Source organism: Ixodes scapularis, unplaced genomic scaffold (genome assembly GCF_016920785.2).
Source record: "Ixodes scapularis isolate PalLabHiFi unplaced genomic scaffold, ASM1692078v2 PGA_scaffold9__187_contigs__length_104089568, whole genome shotgun sequence".
In the NCBI taxonomy this organism is placed as follows: Eukaryota; Metazoa; Arthropoda; class Arachnida; order Ixodida; family Ixodidae; genus Ixodes; species Ixodes scapularis.
The window spans coordinates 29,976,012-29,994,388 of NW_024609884.1; the positions used below are offsets into that span (position 1 = coordinate 29,976,012).

An 18,377-nucleotide genomic window follows, 5' to 3' on the forward strand; every position below is an offset into this window, starting at 1 on the left:
GATTCAGTATAAACTCGTTACTACAGACATTTGGATATAACATAGTGCTTTCTGAAGTTTGGTTAGGCTTCCCAGCTGCATACAGCATACACATTTTACAACAAACTGAAATCTGGGCAACTATCAAGGTCTGTTATAACCAATTTAGACATACAGAACTCATCCTAGTGTGTGCGTTATTGCATGCAAAGTCTGTAACCTTCTGAACTCTTAGTATGATAATATTCCCCCGGTGTCACTCAAAGCAGATCTCAAGGGGTTTCTTAGGGCTCCAGAGCGCTGTTCTGCACCAAAGCATGAGTGCAAAAGCAGAACTCTGCATATAGCTTTAATTGGACAAGCATCCACTCAAGGAAAGTTTCTTCTAAAGCTGCATACTTGCTTGTGTGCCACAAAACAAGGAATGTGTGAAGTACACTGATGCAGGTTTTGCCCAGCTAACACCAGAATAAACCATGAAAATTTACTTGTAACAATTTTAAGAAAGAGACTAATGCATCGAAGCATTAGCCTCTTCATTAGTTTATTTATCTTGAAACTAGTGTCGGCAGGTACGGGTCAGCAGGTACGGCTCTAGATGATGCTAATCCCTTTCCTGCATCAGTTCAGTGGTTTCGTCGCCAAACCTGGCTGATCTACGAAGATCAGATGCATCATAAGGTGTTTGTAAAGAAGTACCACAATTTAGGTTCGAAACCACTTGGAGGTTCTCAAAGTAGCTCATTTCCACTGTATGCTATAAGAACACATTTGCATCACAAAATTAAGCGAAAACAACATAACCAACACAGCCAAGAGCATGTTGATATTTCAACCAATTATATTGTAGCCACGCAATGGCAGCAAGTGCATTAGCGCCCTCCATTAGCCAGTCGTATAACTATCAAGATTAAAAGATCTATACAACTGAAGTCTGGTATTTTAAAAGCCACACCTCATAGGTTGTAGTGTACACTATATTGCATTAATAATAATCTTTGTTGAACATAACTTCATTCGAGAGGAAAAAGTATTTCAGCATACGGATTTTAGTATGTATTTTAGGATACTTTTGATTTTGCAGAAGTATTTTTTAAACGTTCTGCTACATCAAAGAAAAATGTATCCCAGTACCTAAAGTTTAGCCTTCCAGCACATGTAACTTAGTCATAGCACTATTCTCAAATACTTTTTTTTTAGCATGTCCGCACAGCTCTTGGAAGTTTATGCGAGGCAAAAAGGGCGTAATTTACGACGAGTTTAAGCCTCACCAAAATGTAGTAGTACTTAAACTTCTGCCTTGAGAATAAATCGGATGTAACATCCATCTTTGCTCCAAGCAATAATATCCTGACAAAGGATACAAGTGCAGGAAAGTGCAGTGTAGGCTTCAAGGAGAAGTTCTGCCACTTCTGCTCTCAAGGAGTCGCTGGCATTTTGGTTGTTCCTTATCGCCAGCACTGCCAGATGGGGAAGGATGACTGCACACAGCAGCATGGCATCACACTCATGGCACCAGATATCATCCACATGCAGAGGAAACATGGCTTAGGAGCACTCACATTCGTCCCTAAACCTAGGCTCCGTGTTGGGACCGAGCGATGCAAACATTTGAATGAATTCAACTTGCATACAATGGTTATCCCTATGCTGGGGATCTTCAAGGAATGTTTGCAGCTGGAGGAATGCTTTGTCTAAAAGCTGGAAGTAAAACAATTTTTGAAATAAGAAAATAATGTAACACTCAAATATACAAAACCATGCCTAATCGAGGCAAGTATCAATAAAAGGAGCTTAAAGGAAAATGAAACAATTTTTTTATCTACATGTTCCCCTCTGGGTAGGGGACAGATTTATGTAACAAACCTAGTACAAAGGCCAGGGGTATTGTCTGAAAAAGACAATACCCCTGAAATGCTCTTTACTATTTACACTTTTCCTGGGGGCACCCATGTTTTCTTGCTGCTCTGCTAAAGTGTTCACTTTTGTTCAGTCCAGAGATTTACACTAGACTTGCCTCTTTCTGGGTACTCAATGCCAGAATGGTTCCAAATGGCCTCACAGTTCCCACTCTCACCGAACTGAACAGAAAGAAAAGAAAGAAGTATAAATTGTTGCAAAACATTCAAGAATGGCAGCAGCCACAGAACAGCACAAAACCCACATTTCTGGGTCGCTTGCAAGAGTGACAAGTGCAGGGGCAACCCGGTTCTTGAGAAGTGTGTCCGGCACTGTTGCAACGAGCAGCTCGAAGAGGCGAGCGGCATTGGCACGCACCAGCGGTGATGCGTGAACAACACCCTCCCAGAGTGCTGCCAGCAGCGTCTCCTGGTGGTTCCTGTCGCAACTGAAAAGCCAGGCAGTCGCAGCAAAAAAGAACTTCTACGTTGAAGGTTAGCAATTCGGCATTGCACAAGTCTTGCTTTCAAGAGAGCAAACATCAATTCGCAGAACCAAAGACACACAACGACAAAGCACGTAATGACGCAGACAAAGAAACCCTGGACAAATGTTCACAAGACCAAGCAAGCCCATTTGTTTCCTACCCAAGTTCTAAGAGGGTGCTCTGTATGCTGGCCAAGGAGACATCACAGAGGGACACAACAAACAGGAGGCTCTTCAGGAATCCCACCAATTCCCTACGGTCAGTTTCCTGCAACATTGTGCCACAGTCAATTTCCCAGCTGCTACAACACTGGGCTGATGTCACACTTACAGAACAAAAAGCTGTGAGCACACCGCACGCATAAATGGGCGCTGTGGCATTCGTCAGTGCCTCCCTGGATGCGACGCTGGAGGCATCTGCACAAGGAACCGGTCAAAAACTGTCAGCCTAGTACGAGCCGAACACTCGCAGCTTGCAGTTATTCATGTAAACTGCAGCATGGAAATGCAAAAGGGACAGCACCGGTCAGTGGAAGCAGGGCGGAGAAGGCAGGCTTGACTTTTGAGTGAGTAAAGGTGCAACCAAAGAGCTGGCAAAAATTCCTCACTAGCTCGGACAATGCACGAACAGTAGAGCGGCTATGAGGCTTGGTGCTCGTTGCAATGTTTGTCAGGAAGGGAATGCTGCAAGACAAGAAAACAAGTTGCTGCGAGTCCCAATTCCCCTTCGGTATCTTATAAAAATGCAGGGTGCTCTGCAAAACTCGTTCCTCGGAAAACTTTGGGCTGCCAATGAATTCACGTTTGATAGAAAATCCCGAGACTAAGAAAACACTGCTCGGCTTCGCTTTCCTGCACCGAGTCTATAAAATAAGGTATGAGAGACATCCCAAGAAGGAGGACAGAAAAACTTTCAGCCTTTGCACTCTGGTGAAGGAGGAAGACCAGCGAAGCTGTACTGTGGTGGGAATGAAGTAATGGCCGTCTGCAAGTCGGCAAGCCAGAGTGGAAAGGCTGGAAAGGTTGCCACGATCTATGGGCAACGGCGGCAAGGCGACAACCAGCAAACACAAAACTCTGGACAGCTATTACCACCTATGAGCGATGGCGGCAACCCGAGTGTTGTGTCAACATTTCTGTGCAGACGGACACGATCCTGGGGAAACTAGCCCTTAACAGCTCTGCTGTAAAAGGGGACACAAAAACAGACATGTGTCGGTTGTGTCACCAGCTTTGACCTGTCTTGAGTTCTATGTCTAACTTTAACCAGATTGCTAGTCTTTTTACTTTTGCTTCGCTCAAAGTATGGAGTTATTTTTATCTCCCACCAAGGTAACTGAACATGCTGAAGTTTACTTCCACTACATACATATAGTTGCATCTTTGTGGAAATTTACAACTCATGCAGTGAAGGAACGAATTTATGCAGGAGAAAGCTGGCAGATGGGAACCAGGTAACCCCCTCATGACCGGTAGGGTCGTTGTGACATCTCAACTTTCTGTTTATACATCCAGTGCACCAACGCTATTGTTCGACAGGGGGTTATTCCCTTTTCTCCACTTGCTAGTCCTCAGACCCTACAGCCCTATTGTATAATGTGTCTTCCATTTTCTCTCCAGCAAGCCCAATTATCCACAACCAAGAGATAATTCCGCTTTTGTCTGTAGCCTTTTCACTGAAATAGTAACCCAAATATTGTGTCAAAATATTTTTTTTTTCCTGCTAAGTTATTGAATTTGCAATTTTGATCCTCACAGTGTTCTTGAAAGTGAAAGTCCCTACTGGCAACAATGAAAAAGTGACGTCAGCGGAAGGCAGGGGTTCACTCCTTCAACTGTAGACTTTGTTCCCAACTGATTACAAGCAGTTTCATCGTGCCAGACGGATGCTTTGGAAGCTCCCTCCAGCACACAAACAGCAGCACAAAACAAATGCTCAGCATAGCTCATTTTTTAAACGGCCCGCTCAACTTGCAAGCCTGCCTTCCCCCGACGTCACGGCACTGAAAAGCGCAGGTTATTTGAATGTCGGTTTTGGCATTATATTCAATTGCCGATTTCGTCATAACTACTCTGAATTTCGTGATACAAAATAGCGTACCGGAAAGGGTAAAGGCCAGCAATTCCGAAAATATAGTTAATTGGGGTAGCTAAAAATATCGCCGGAGCACACCTTTCAACAGAAATATTTCTTGAACTGGAATTTGTTGTAGTAGTCAGAAAAACACATTGAATACTGAGGAAATTGGCTGGGAGTTTATTTTATTTCATTAAACGGGCATTTCTGTAGTGGAAGGGTACATTATAAAGACGATTGACTCTACCAGATGCGCTACAATGAACTAAGAACTTGCAGCCAAGACGTTCTTCACTTCCTACCGAAAAGAGTAGCATCTCCTGGGCATAGCTTCATCGCATAAGTGGTCACCGCCTCATCTTGGGGCTTTTTTCCCATGAGCAGAGAGAATCCAGGCATTTTTGTGCCTCACCTCTCATGCGGGAAGGAATGCATTTTGGTCGACTTGCTTGCCGCACAGAGGCATTTTACTGGGGTGGGGAGCTCGTAGCTCCAACTCCCAATCAGCGGAAAGGAAGTACTAAGGAGGAGATCCAAATGTTGCACCCCTAACGAACAAGCTGACTACTAAACCCACAGGGACAACAGCAGCATTAATTATTTGTCGGTGTTTCTGACGCAGCACTTTTCTGACCTAGCCAAACGCTCTGTCAGCATTCAGCTGGGGCTTATCAGTAAAGCGCTTGTTGAACCCAAGTCCCAGCCAAACGGAGCGCTAGTGGCCAATTTTTTTTCCGCGCTCGATAAGGAAGACGACGCAAAGAATAGAGTCCACAGGCTTTGTGTTGGCTAAACTCTGCAGACAACAAGCTTAACAAAATAGATCATTCTCCTCACCAATAGTTCACTAAAGTATGAAAACTGTTTCATGCTTCCTCTAGTGAATCAACAGCACAACAAAACAAAGCAGTCTGTGATTTGGCGTAATCTCTAAATAATCTCGCAACGAGTCTATTAAAAACATTGATTCACGAGGGGTGTCACTCACAATTTGCTCAGCAGCCAGTCAAAGGCAGGCCAGGTCTTGAACCACTCCTGGCCTATGTGTTCGTCAAAGGCAGTCACCAGAAGAGCAGTTCGGGAGTCGTCTCCAACTATCGTTGCGGGTTCGAGCAAAGGATTCTCGGACGGCCGTAGACGGTCGGCTGCAAACACGAAAAGGAAGAAGAAAAGACAAGCTCCTCACACCACACCTATTTACATCTTCGTTTCCCTTAATCAATTTATAAATAGTACAGATATTACAAATTCTGACTGATTTCAGCCTCTAAGCCAGTACGTATACATATTTAAGGGGGCGCATTAATACACAACACTTCGCATAAAGCCGACTGATGGAGAATATGTCGCGTCTTTGTGGTGACCTGTTTACATCTGTTTCAACTATTTGGCCCATTTGGCTTTTTGAATAATCTGTGAGACATGACAACATAAATACACCCCGCATTCTGCATTAATCAGCTTTGTGCGAAGTATCAAGGTAGATTCAAACTTTTCCAACTGACCAAAGACAGGCCATTACAGCTGCTTTAAGTACAGTCACAGCCAGGGACTCAAACCAAAATAACAAGTTTCTTTAAACCAGGTTTCCTCTCAACGATTTGCTTTATACGAAGCTAGATATCCGTTTCCTAATAAATGATATCAAATAGCCCTGATATCGAACAATGAGTCAGCAAGGCGAAATGAATTGAGGCAACTCACAGTTACAACAAGTCAAAAATGTGTTTGCAACTGCTGATTGGTCAAGAGGCTTGTATACTAATTTTAACTCTAAGGCTCTCACACTCACATTTACCCAGAATGTTTTTTTGTTTCTTTTTTTGTTTGTCTTACAGAAGAACCTGGTGCACTTGATGTGCAACTCTAAAATACCATCTTCCACAGCAAAAAAAAATAACCTCCCCTCAGTGGTGCATTGTCTATTGTAAAAAAATGTTTTAGGGGTGTTTTCATTCTTTACTTTGATATTGTTAGTGCAAGATGTAGCTTCACCTAAATATTTTGGTGCATAAAATGTTACATACCATGAAAAAGTGAGCAATCGGTGATAAAGCCAAACTTCCACTTTGGTGTTCAATCAGCACCAACGGCGTGCCAAAACCATTCCTCACCTCCAAAATTGCTCGGCAGTGGCACTAAAATTGCCGACACGAACCTACTGACCTCCATCACTCCGACTAGGCATTAGATATTTTTTTTGTTCTGCCAGCTCTCCATTTGTCTCATATATGAACGGTGTCAACAGCGTCTACTTGTGCATAAAGTAAACTGTGAGACCACAATTTGAACTGCATATGATTGAAGCCCTGGTGGGCAGGCCCGTATATCTTCTGGTGTTTGCCAGGTTACCCTAGGTGCCGCACGCCGGGTCCGATTAGCTCCCCTCTCCGGTTCAACTGGAAAAGACAGCAGCACCAAGAGACAACAAACAAGTAGAACTGAACAGATTGAGCCCCGTTTGTTTCTTCTACTTGTTTACTGCGTCTTGGTGCTCTTTACCTTCGAGTTACCTCAGCCACATCAACTAGCCCGAGTGTTATACCCTTTAACCGGTTACACTTGCGAAGGATGTCGCATAATAGCATACAGGCAACGTTCTTCAAGAATGTAAAAAAAAAAAAAAAAGCTTATTTAGTGACCTAATGCATAACAACAACATTTTGAAACTTCCCATCATTTTTATTTATTTCCACTTTATTCTAAGGCAGTTATTTTTTGTAACAGTGACACTGAATGCCAGAGTTTGCTGTCCGCTAGACCCGTAAGAAGGTTAGTAATTTGTCTCTATTCTTCATGCTTCACGTCAAGAATGTTGGCAGATGGGGAGGACGAAGTTGGCCTAACGTCTCAGCATTAAAACTTGCCAAGTTCATGCTCTGAAGAAGCTTGTACTATATGGAACATTCAGATAACATGTTACACAAACCTTTTTGCTCTTGCATGCAAGTGAATGAAAAAAATAGGGCATATTGTGCCAATTGCCACCAAAACGGAATTCCGAATTAATCTGGCAGTTACGATTCACCCTTTACTTCAATTTATTACAGGAAGCATCACTCACCGATGCCATGAGCACTCTACAAGTGCCCATGGCATTGAAAATCCCACCACAAGGTTTCACCATTATTTGTGAAAACTGTGCAGAATTAATTTAAAGGGCAACTACGCTTCATTTTTGTTTTTGACAAATCAATGCAGTCCTCTTCAGCATCACCTAGGAAGACCAAACGTCAAATATTATGACCTAGTTCTGTCTAAATATTTCTTAAACGGTCTGGCAAACTTTGCCAATTTGCTGAAATCGGCTGACTCTAGCAGGCAAATTGAGGCACAATCAACAGCACAGTCAAGGCCACAGCGTTAGCGTAGCTAATATTTGAGTTAAACGTCATCAACATTGCACCCTTTTGTTTGTGTTTTACTTGTCCGGACAAGCATAACGGGTGACGTCGGCGACGATTCTTCTTGGCGCTAAGCAGTGTCCACGTGATGGGCGTAACGTGCCTGCGCAGTGCGCTTCTTGGGAGCCGTCTGGCCGTCCCACCGTTACCGACATATACCGTGTCACAAGCGCCTTCGTCGTCTCACTGTTTGTGATTATTGTCTCTCGGAGTTTCGTTCACACTATGTGTGCAGACTGATGCCGCAGTCGCGCAGACGTCGTCGGATATAATAGACACCAAAATGTGGTGAAGAATACTGTGCAGAAGACACTTGCGCCTGCTACATGCCCACCCCAACTGTGGCCTGCTCCAAACCTGCCCGTCGTTGCGTGGAGGATCACGTCACATCTCGTACCATGTGGTAGCCATGTTTTGGACGGCCCCAAGGCCAATGTTGTCCGACGAAGCCGAAGTTTCGGTTTCGATTTCTGCTCATGTTTAAAGTAAGATTTAACAAAATATATCCCATTTTTCACGAAGCGAATGACAGTGTCTTTTATTAAAGGGGCCATGAAACGAATTTTGGGCTGAGATAAATGATTTTAAATTGGGACTTTACTAATCGCATATCGTTTAGTTGGCCAAAAGGAAGAGGGTAGAAAGTCAAAAGCCAGCTTTTCGGTACGAAAATTTGAAAACGTAGCGGACTATTTTGTGCCTTCTTTCCTTCGAAAGCTTTCCGCCTTTTCACTATGATACATCCGCGGTTCCCAAAGCGCGTCAGCGGTGACAACCTGATGTCAGCCGAGCCCAGCTCACGCATGGACACAAGAAATACGTCACTCGGACGTATGCGCTCGTTAACAATCAATCCGTCGACGAATATTCGGATTCGCAATTGTGACAAATCAGTGCCCTGATGGAACTTATCGTCACTGGCAAATGACAAGTTCTATGGTGTGCATAAAAAGCACGGTTGAAGCTAGGAGTCATGGCACCGGTGCCGAAGAATGTCACGACGTGATTTCACAATTCGCGTTTGAGTTGAGAATTAAAGCTAAGGAGGAAGAAGTAGAAAAATCGTTTCATGACCCCTTTAATGCTTTTTAATGTGAAATCACTCATTATCTCCAAAATTTCAGAATTGAGTGGAGTTGCCCTTTAATATATTAGTTAGTTACTGGTGAATTTTGATTGGTTCCGGTTACAGTTAATGTCAGATTAAAATAATGCTTCTGTTTTAGTGGCTGAGTCACATGGTCACGTGGTTGGTGTCACAATGAGTCAGGTTACCATATGATATGATGCTACAAGACATCTCGTGAAATGACATCACTTAACTATAGTATGTGCGATCATGTAACCTATATGTAGGATTCCTTTTTTTCGCAGTTTATTCTTGGTGAAATTTGGAGCATGCTTTTCCAAGAATAATTTTCCATGCATTCCGAGTTTTCCAGAATTTATTTTTGTTAGACTTCCAATTTTTGGAAATGTGGAGTTTAATATTGCTGCGTTTCCAATTGTTCAAACTTCAAAACAAAAAAAAAAATATCCAAACATAAGAGTGAACTAAGTGCATAAGAAATCGCTTGTATCAAATAATATTTCTCCAATTAGATTTGGCACTGGCACCATCGCCATTGGTAAGACTAGCTGTCCTGAATTAAAGTCAACTAAACTTACTAAACTTTAAAAAAAATTGTTGCTTCAGCATACGTCAATACTTTAAAATCAATAAACTCTTGGACATATATTCGCTTGGAAATTCATTTCCTTCCCATCCCATTCCACCACTCCGCCTGCTGCGTGGGGTGGAGTGCTGAAGTGATTTTAGCTGCCCCCCTCCCTCTCTAATGAAATGTATGAGTTCATAGCTTTCAGTCTTATAAAACAGAACCCCTCTCCCCTCTAGGAAGCCCAAATTGTAGGGTCTAAACCTTAAACTGGAACAGGGGCTTTTGTCGTGGCGCAGAAGTTCAATAACCCGTTTTACTGAACAACACCTCCGAGGAGGTCAACAGTATACGCCCTTTTGTCAATGGTACGAGATTTCAAAGGAAACTGGAATGGCCTCTACTCAATATCACTAACTGACCCTGTACCAAACCTCTTCATAGATAACCACTTTTTTTAGTGTTGTGATTTTGAAATTTTGAGTTTATCGGACGAATCTGAATTGAGGGGAATTTGACCGGAGGGTGTTTTTTGGAGTGTTTCGTACTTATCCGAAAACATGGAACCCTACCTATAGGATTGTGCGATCACATAACCTATAGTAATTACGTGATCATGTGCATGCAGCAACACGAGCACGCAGTAGCTGTAACGACACACAGCCAAGCCCTGCTGCTGGCACGAGAATAGAGTACTGGATTACGGAGTGAGAGGTTTGGTGCTTAATTTCTGGCGAGAGACAAAGTGAGTTTTGCAAAAACGCCAGGCCGTATTATTTTGGTCTCGTAACAACTTTTCGTGATGATCTAGATTTGAAAACTAGTCCTAAAATGTATTGTGCATCTTAAAAAAAGTATCTGCTTTGCTACTAAATTAAGGGCAAGTCCTGTTGGAGCATAAGTCAATAATAACACTCTCTCATTCTGAAAAAAAAAATCTGGTGAGTGAAAGCGCTTTTACCTGGCAAGGAACAGGGTGATATGCTGTCGTGGAGGTTCAGCCGAGCCACGTACGGCGCAGACTCCAGCACATGAACCAAGAGGAAAGGAAGAGCAGCTCCAAGAGCCTTCACCAGGTTCACAGAGTGCTGCTCTTCCGCCTGACTCAGGGACATCACTCCGTCCGCAGAGCGCATGTCCAGAGCCTGCACGGCATACAGTCGGCCACAAAGAGTCTGGGTTTCGAGCTAAGGTATTCATTTAGTCACGCATTACCACCAACACATATGGAGGTCAAAACAATAAGCGCAAAAGAGACAACACAGCGGTGGGCTGACAGGTCTCAACCTTCTGCTGGCCTTTCATTCCGCGAACAATTAGTGACTGCAACCACCTTCCCAAGACATCTGCTAAGTCAAAGCTATACATGAGAATTGCTTCCTTTTTTCTGAACTGCCACTGCAAAGTGTCTCAGAGTACAGCAACAATTTCCTCATACAGCTAACAATAACCACATGTATCAAGGTCTGTCCTTGTAAAGGGGGCTTCCTGTGTACTTTTCATCTTTTGCTCATGAACCGAAGACATTCCCTTGCATGCGGAGGCAATGTTAACATGGGAAACTTCTGAATTCCAAGCAAGTAAAGTAAAAAAGAATACCAATTATTAATACTTGAAGGTTGCTTTTAAGAAGTATACTTCCATCCATGTATAGAAGGATTCAAAGATCCAGAAATCTTCCATTCTGGAGACTCAACTTTCTGCGAGTTTCTGAGAGTTCCATCTCTCTCTCTCTCTCTCTCTAATATAAAAGTGAACATAAACAGACACACCACAATTGACACCAAGGCACCAAAAACAGAGGGAAAGAAATCAAGGTGGTAAATGAGGGGCTGCAGTCAGAGTGCCTGAAGGCCACAGCACACTATATATAGTCAGCGACATGTTAAAAGTTCAGAGGAAACTTTTCCCACCCCTTTCCATTTTAGCAGAGTGAATGCTGGGGAGGAAAAGACCTCCTCTCCAGCATTTGCTCTGCTAAAGTGAAAAGAGGTCGGAGGAGCTTCCCCTGAACGCAACCCGTCACTGACTATATTTTGGGAAACAAAGAGGAACCAAGCACTCACACGGACATGATCCTCAAGCAGCTTCATGAGCGTGGTCAGCAGGGCTGTCTCCAGCTGGCCTTTTTCCAGGGCCCAGCATGCCACAGACGGAAGCAGTACCGACTGCGCCACCTCTGCCATTTCTGGCTGCTCATCAGCCACCACGAGCAGCGCCAAGTCAACTGCCTGCAGTGCATGGTTACAGCAGCCACCAGAAAAAAACAATTGGCTCCCTTGAATCATTTACTCTAAGATGAGGGTAGTACCAAATCAAGAAGCTCAAAGGCAATGAATGCAATCACCTGCAAAAACTTGTCCGGGTCATCGACATATGCCAGAAGAACGGCAAGGCTTCTTGCGGCAGCCTGCCGGACCAGCTCTTCCTTTTCTTCTTTGAGCATCTGCTGCAGCATAGACAGCAGCAGAGAGCTTCGAATCTCAGACTGCAAAAGTCACACATCATAGCTTACAAATCAATTGTTATTAATGCATACACTTACAGCAATGTCACATGCTCCCAAGACCCTGATTGTGGCTCGAGGCCAGTTTAATTAGCATGGGGCCCAAACTGTGCATACTTTGCAATATTAAAAAAAAGTTCAGCCTTTCCACTGTCGTGAAGAAGGAAGACCAGCGGAGCTGTACACAATACACTGTGTGCTTCTTCTTCGTCTTAGTCTGTTTTTCGCGCTGTTTCCTACGATGAATTCCCACCAACGCGCCAAACTATCCATTCTTCTATTATAGCTGGAAAGGTTGCCGCCATCTACGAACGACGGCGGAAACCATACTGGTTGTGTGCTTGCTGCCACTGCTTATAGATAGAGGTAGCTGTCCAGGTAGGTTTTTGTCGACGTACACATACACGATCCTTGGGAACCTAGCCCTTAACAGCTCCGCTGTAAAAAAATATTAATCATATACAACTGTCACTCAAAGTTTGTGCAATTTTCCACCAGAACACAAGTTGACTGGCTTTATATATGTAATTCTCCCAAATTACAAGCAGCTTATATCAAAATGAAACTCACAGCCACTTGGGGTGCCAAATAGCCACAGGATTCGGCCACCAGCAGCCTCCTCTCTGGGTACTTGTGACTTATCTGGAATCCAATTCCAAACCAGGTCAAGGACATACAATATTCGACGTAAAATAGCCAACATTGACACGCCAGCTCAGAACATAAACAGGCAAGCCTATGCGTAATGCTTGTGAAACTATTAAAGATGAAAGCACAACCGTTGTTGCCCACACTTACTCCATTTTATAACCTCAGCCTCCTTCATAAAAATAGTTCCCATTGATTGCCATGCTATGCTCCGTCCACTCCTAAGCTGAAACTGCTGTGGAAGCTACGTCCTCGTTGGGCCAGTCCTCTCTTTCAACACGTCATTATGCTCCAGCACATACCCACGCGCGGAGAGCCGAGCCAGCTGATAAGAGGGAGGAAACTGATTGGTCCGGCGGGCACCTAGCTCCCACCCTAGTCTCAGCTTAAAGGGCCCCTGAAAAGAAAAAGAAGGTTTTTTTTTTTTCTTTTCAGTCTGGTAGGGGCACGCGTATCGAGAAATAAATGTTACCGAGAAAAAAAAAAATCTTTTTAGAGCAATTTTGACAGCGCAAGACAAGATTTAGTCGGCAGTCACCTCATTTCCACAGGTTTTCTCTCTTGGCATTTCGGCCGCGTGGAGGAGAGGTGGATTCACGAACGAGATGGTCATTCCAGAATGACCCGCAACGTCATGGACTTTGCACGCAGAATTTCGAATAAATCTCTTGCCGTCAATATTGCTCTAAAATTTTTTTTTTTTTTTTTGCGTAAAATTTATTTTTTGACACGCGTCCCAACCAAACTGTTTAAAAAAAATTTTTTTTTTTTTTTTTTCTTTTTAGGGGCCCTGTAAGGATGAACAAAGCATACAAGTGGTTCAAACGAAGAGCATAAAATAACAAGAATTATTGAAAGTGATCCTATAGGTCTCCGAGATTAATGCAAAGTTTCACATTCCACTGTACTTCCATTATTAGAATGTGCAAAGCGACTGGACTGCACAATTCAGCAGTATGCCAGAGACAAAGGGGCTAGGAATCAAGGTAATAAGCAGCAGCAATCTCAAATGATACAAAGTATATTCTGAAGGAACTCACTGAGCCACTCATGTGAATTCAAACAAAGAGACAAAGCGAAGCAAACCCACAGAGGACCTCATGCCACATGCTCGACAAGAAATATAATACAGATCCCTTTGACACAATGTGAAGTGCAGATCAGGCGAGGTTGCTGCTTCTCTCTCCCTGTAGTGCATACGCACCTGTTCCCAGCACTGGGGCAAGAGCTCAGCCTCAACGCGTGCATGGCCCAGACACTGTGCCACCGACAACAGGCCTGCCAGTATCACCCGTCGCTGGTCATCGTCCGGCCGCTTGGTCAGGTTGAAGAGCAGGTTGAGCAAGGCGTCTCTCTCCCGTGCATCAGGGTGCAAGTTGATGGCTGCTAGTAGCAAGGGGACTAGCTCCTACCAGGGCACCCAATCACAAAGGATTAATTCCTGATTATACCCAGCCATTTAAGAGTGTGGAAGAAGCTGCCATCATGTCAAGCTCAATAAAACAAGTTTTACCAAAAGCTTTTGGATCGCAACTAGATGGCTTCCTTACCGCCAATACTACTTTACTTTAAAATGTTGTTGGTGTTGCAGTATAACGACTCTCTTCCTAAATGCTACTTCAAAGCGAACGGTCTCGCATCTTGGAAATCAAAATCTCTCGAAGTTCAACAAATTGTGAGGGTACAATTAACAATTTAACAAACAAAGCAAGACTACTTGCCTCTCGCTTGGCCAGCAGTACATTAGGCACAATATGAGGCAAGCAGCGGGACAGCATTAGGACAACTTCATCCCCGGTGGCAGCCACATGTGTCACGTCCCAAGCAAGGCGCATGTCTGCCAGCTGGCTCTGGGGGTGGCCCACACTAACCAGGGCCTCGAGAAATGCCGGCGACATTTTCCTGCGCCACACCACACACCTGTTGCCAGTCAAATCAACCCACAAAACATTTGGAAACAAACAGAGCAAGTGATCTAGGCGAGAGGGGATGAAATTGGGGCCTTGTGGTCCCGTTGGGAGTGATGCGAACATTGTTTCAGTTCTGGAGAGTGCCTGCATCTTAGCTGTGAACGTTGGAGAAGCTATGCAGTGGGGGAAAGTAGAACTACTACCTAGATGTATATCTGGCCATTTATTGCTTGTTTTGTCATTTTTCTAACATACCCTAGGCAGACACAACTGATTCAAAGAGCACAGCCAAACTTCCTAATTTAGTGTCCACAAGAAGTTTACGGTGAAGTTCATACAGTTTTACAGCACATGTCAAAATCTGGGCTCCTTAAATCCACACTGACATACAAGATCATCAGTATAACAGGACGACTTATGATGGAAATGGAAGCAGTGTTGGGTAAAGTACATCTAAAAGGTTCTTCAAGTACAAAGTAAATGAGACGTGATGTACTTTAAGTATGAAGTACACTGGGTGCAACATACTTGAAGTAAAGTACTATAAATGCAACATACTTTCAAAGTAAAGTCAAGTATTTTAACACAATTTTTGATGATGCCCTTTCATTCCCCTATACAGTTATTCATTAACTGGTATGCATTGTCCAGGGGTGTTAGGGTGCATGACTTATTTTCAAAAACAGCGGCGAATATTGGATAAAGTCAAGTGGCCACAGAGTAGTTACTTTCAGGAATGGAGCCAAATTCAGAAGTCTCTCTTCTGAATTTGGCACTCCTTGCACTGGATTGTTGCACCCAAGGGGGTTACATGTACTAGGAGAAAGCATGACGTCGGCCCCGTAGCTTCCACAACAAATTCTCTCACAGAGGAGTGTCCTCTCCTTGTGCAAGAGAGCTGGTGATAATTAATCATAATGTGACACCTGAGATTGGGGTGCGAAAATATGAAAGAACTTTCAAATAGAAGGAAAAGACTGATTGATTGATTTGAGTTTTATGGCACGAGAGCTACCAGGGCCAAAATGCGTCAAGTGCATAAACTATTGCAGATACAAGGGTTGAAGAAACAGAGCTATAGTAGCTGATGATCTAATAAGACTATGAATATGAGTCGTGTATCACATAAACATGAGTTCTGAGTATAAAAAATTACTATGTCTATGAATTTTAAGATTACACACTGAACATAATCTACAACATTTTAAAATATCTACAATGAGAGTGATATATTTTATGAATAAAAGTTACAACCGGTGTATGTAGCCAGTTACTTTAAGAAATTCTAAAACGCGCCAAAAAGGGACTAGAGGTTGATCACCGAGAAGGAAGGCAGGGTGAAACGGGAGATGATATCTAAAAAGTTCTGGAAAACATGCCCGTCGCTGTTCATGTAGGTGCCTGCAATTCCACAAGATGTGTAATACAGTCACTACTTTGCCGCAGTGCTCACACTGTGGAGCATCTTCACCACAAAGCAAATGCAGATGTGTCAAGCACGAGTGGCCAATCCTCAATCGGGACATCAAAACTTCATGGTAACGATTCTTGTGATGGAAACTCTCCCACACTCCAAACAAGGTTTGATGACGTGTAGTTTATTGTCAATTTCCCTATCCCATTCTGACTGCCATACCTTATTAATTGCTCTTCTGAAAGCTGGCTTAAAATCTTCATATGGCAGTTTAAAGCATATTTTAATGTTATCCTTGATAGAGGCGGCTAGCTTATCTGCCCCTTCATTACCGATAATTCCTACATGGCTCGGTACCCAGCACAGCTTAATATCGAGTCCAAGTAGGAGAGCATGGTGCATCTTTACACGCACTTGTTGTGTAAGCCAGTTTTAGAAGGAAAAGACGAAAGAGAATGTCTCAAAACATTGTGACATTCTCCTCCATTTTTTTTTTTTTTTCCTTCGACTTAAATATTTATTTTTTCCGCATCACAGTCTTAGGTGCTACATTATAATTAATTTTGCTCTCCTAATATTTTAAACCTCCTCGCTTGCACTGACCGACCGAGAAGTAGCAAGAGTTTAAAAAGCTATAGGAAAGCCGCCCCCAGAACAAATGGAGCGATGCATTGTCTGCTCACGTTTCTGGTGAGAGTAGAATATCCCTCCCAGTATTTCTTCAGAGTTGACAAAGCATCATTTCAAGGTACAAATTTAACAAAACCACATTTGGGGAATGTACTTTGAAGTCGGGAATTGTACTTTCCATGGAAAGTACCAGAAAAAAATACTTTAAGTAAAGTACAAGTTTCCTAAACTTACTTGAAGTAGTACTTTAAGCACAATGTACTTAAAGTACTTCCCAACACTGAATAGAAGTATCACAACAGTGCAGCTATTTTTCTTTCTACACATTCAAGCATCGCCAGTCTTAGCACATTAGATAAAATTCTTGAAAAAAATCACTCAATATACACCAGTTAATATGCCACAAAACACGCAAGCACTAAAAGATTGAATGAAATGGTTACATTACTCATTTATAAGTTTCATGCTTAATAAAGACTTAGAATCACACGAATACATTCAAACAAATGCATTGAGAAAAAGAAGAAAACAAAAAAAAAGAGATGCACCTGTAGGTGCATGCCAACATCACCATGATAAGGCTGAGGCAGAAAGGTCACAGGAGAGGAAAACAAGAACAATGCCTCCAACTAATCAAGTCTGTTTATTTTCAAAGCAGCTATCATGCCCTCCGGCATTATCAGCTTCCCCAGCTCCGTCATTAACTCAAGCACTTTGTCTTGCCCACGGACAGGGACCAAAGATAGTCCATAAGCAGTGTCGATTCACAATAAGTGTTGCAGCCCCATGCATGCAAGTGGTTGCCAGTCTAGCTGCACCCTAAACTGGCAATAGATTTTAACACAAGAATGACAACAAATCTATACAGGTGAAACATCTTCAATATAAAGTCTGATCCCAGAAGAGCAATAAGTCAACCCCCCTCCTTCCCAAGCAATACAAAGAAACACACCTTGCTGTTGTGATGGGTCGAGATTCTCGCAACTTGGCAGGGGTGACCTGTTCCACTCCAAACACTGCAACGTCGAGATCATCCTTGTGGAACGTAGAATCAATGGGAGAACCCTCTTCCGGCAAGTTGCCCCTCTCTTCCGGCAGCCTTTTGCGTAGGGGGCTCTTGGAGGCCGTCAGCAATGGACTGTCCGGAACACTTGGTTCCACCATCTCAGAAAGAGTTTCCGCCATGATCTCAAATGGCAAGACCGGCTTGAAGGACAGCTCTGCCTGAGAACTGGGAGTTTCATTGAGACAGGTGGTTTGCCAAATACCTTGAGCTTTTTAATTAAAGCAATTAAAATACATGCTGAAGGGACAATGGCCGACCACATTAACTTGTACTCACTTAAGTGCCTTGTCCAACTCTGAGGTCAAGGCTGCATTCTCTTGATTTGCTTTCTCCAGTTGCAGTTTCAACTGTTCCACCTGTGTTTCCTAGAACAATAAACAAATGGGGCCATCAGGTCTGCTCACTCCAAGTTTAATTGCAAAAAACCTTGAGAGTCCTCCATTAAATAGAGAAAACCCCCATTAAATAGAGAAAGCCCTACATCAAATACTGAGTGTTGCGTATACCAAAGTAGAAAAGTTTTCCCGGACCCAGTTTTAAATGGATGCAAGTTCTCTCCACTCCAACTGCATATTTATGTAATACACAAAGGAGCTTGCCCACACTAGGCTACACTTCAATACTAAAGGCTCCAAAAAGATTAGACAAATAGCCACTGCAATAAAAAAACAGCAATGGTGCCACTCATAGGCTTTTCAAA

General features: G+C 43.2%; 1 protein-coding gene across 3 annotated transcripts in view; it reads right to left on the reverse strand.

The window, feature by feature from the left end:
• Positions 1–18,377, reverse strand: part of LOC8040029 (RAB11-binding protein RELCH homolog) — a 29,058-nt gene that overhangs the window by 3,119 nt on the left and 7,562 nt on the right. Inside the window, exons 6-21 of one of the 3 annotated variants that reach the window (XM_029982889.4) lie at positions 17,954–18,042; positions 17,564–17,842; positions 14,379–14,559; positions 13,862–14,065; positions 12,580–12,651; positions 11,851–11,991; positions 11,570–11,734; positions 10,465–10,648; positions 5,430–5,586; positions 2,888–3,048; positions 2,696–2,781; positions 2,526–2,632; positions 2,144–2,326; positions 1,997–2,060; positions 1,542–1,680; positions 1,344–1,460 (exon numbers count right to left, since the gene is read on the reverse strand). In XM_029982889.4, the coding sequence (XP_029838749.3) occupies positions 1,344–1,460; positions 1,542–1,680; positions 1,997–2,060; positions 2,144–2,326; positions 2,526–2,632; positions 2,696–2,781; positions 2,888–3,048; positions 5,430–5,586; positions 10,465–10,648; positions 11,570–11,734; positions 11,851–11,991; positions 12,580–12,651; positions 13,862–14,065; positions 14,379–14,559; positions 17,564–17,842; positions 17,954–18,042 (2,329 nt within the window). Of the gene's footprint in view, positions 1–1,343; positions 1,461–1,541; positions 1,681–1,996; positions 2,061–2,143; positions 2,327–2,525; positions 2,782–2,887; positions 3,049–5,429; positions 5,587–10,464; positions 10,649–11,569; positions 11,735–11,850; positions 11,992–12,579; positions 12,652–13,861; positions 14,066–14,378; positions 14,578–17,563; positions 17,843–17,953; positions 18,043–18,377 lie in introns of all 3 variants that reach the window. The other 2 variants (XM_029982888.4, XM_040498827.2) reach the window with 2 other exon arrangements.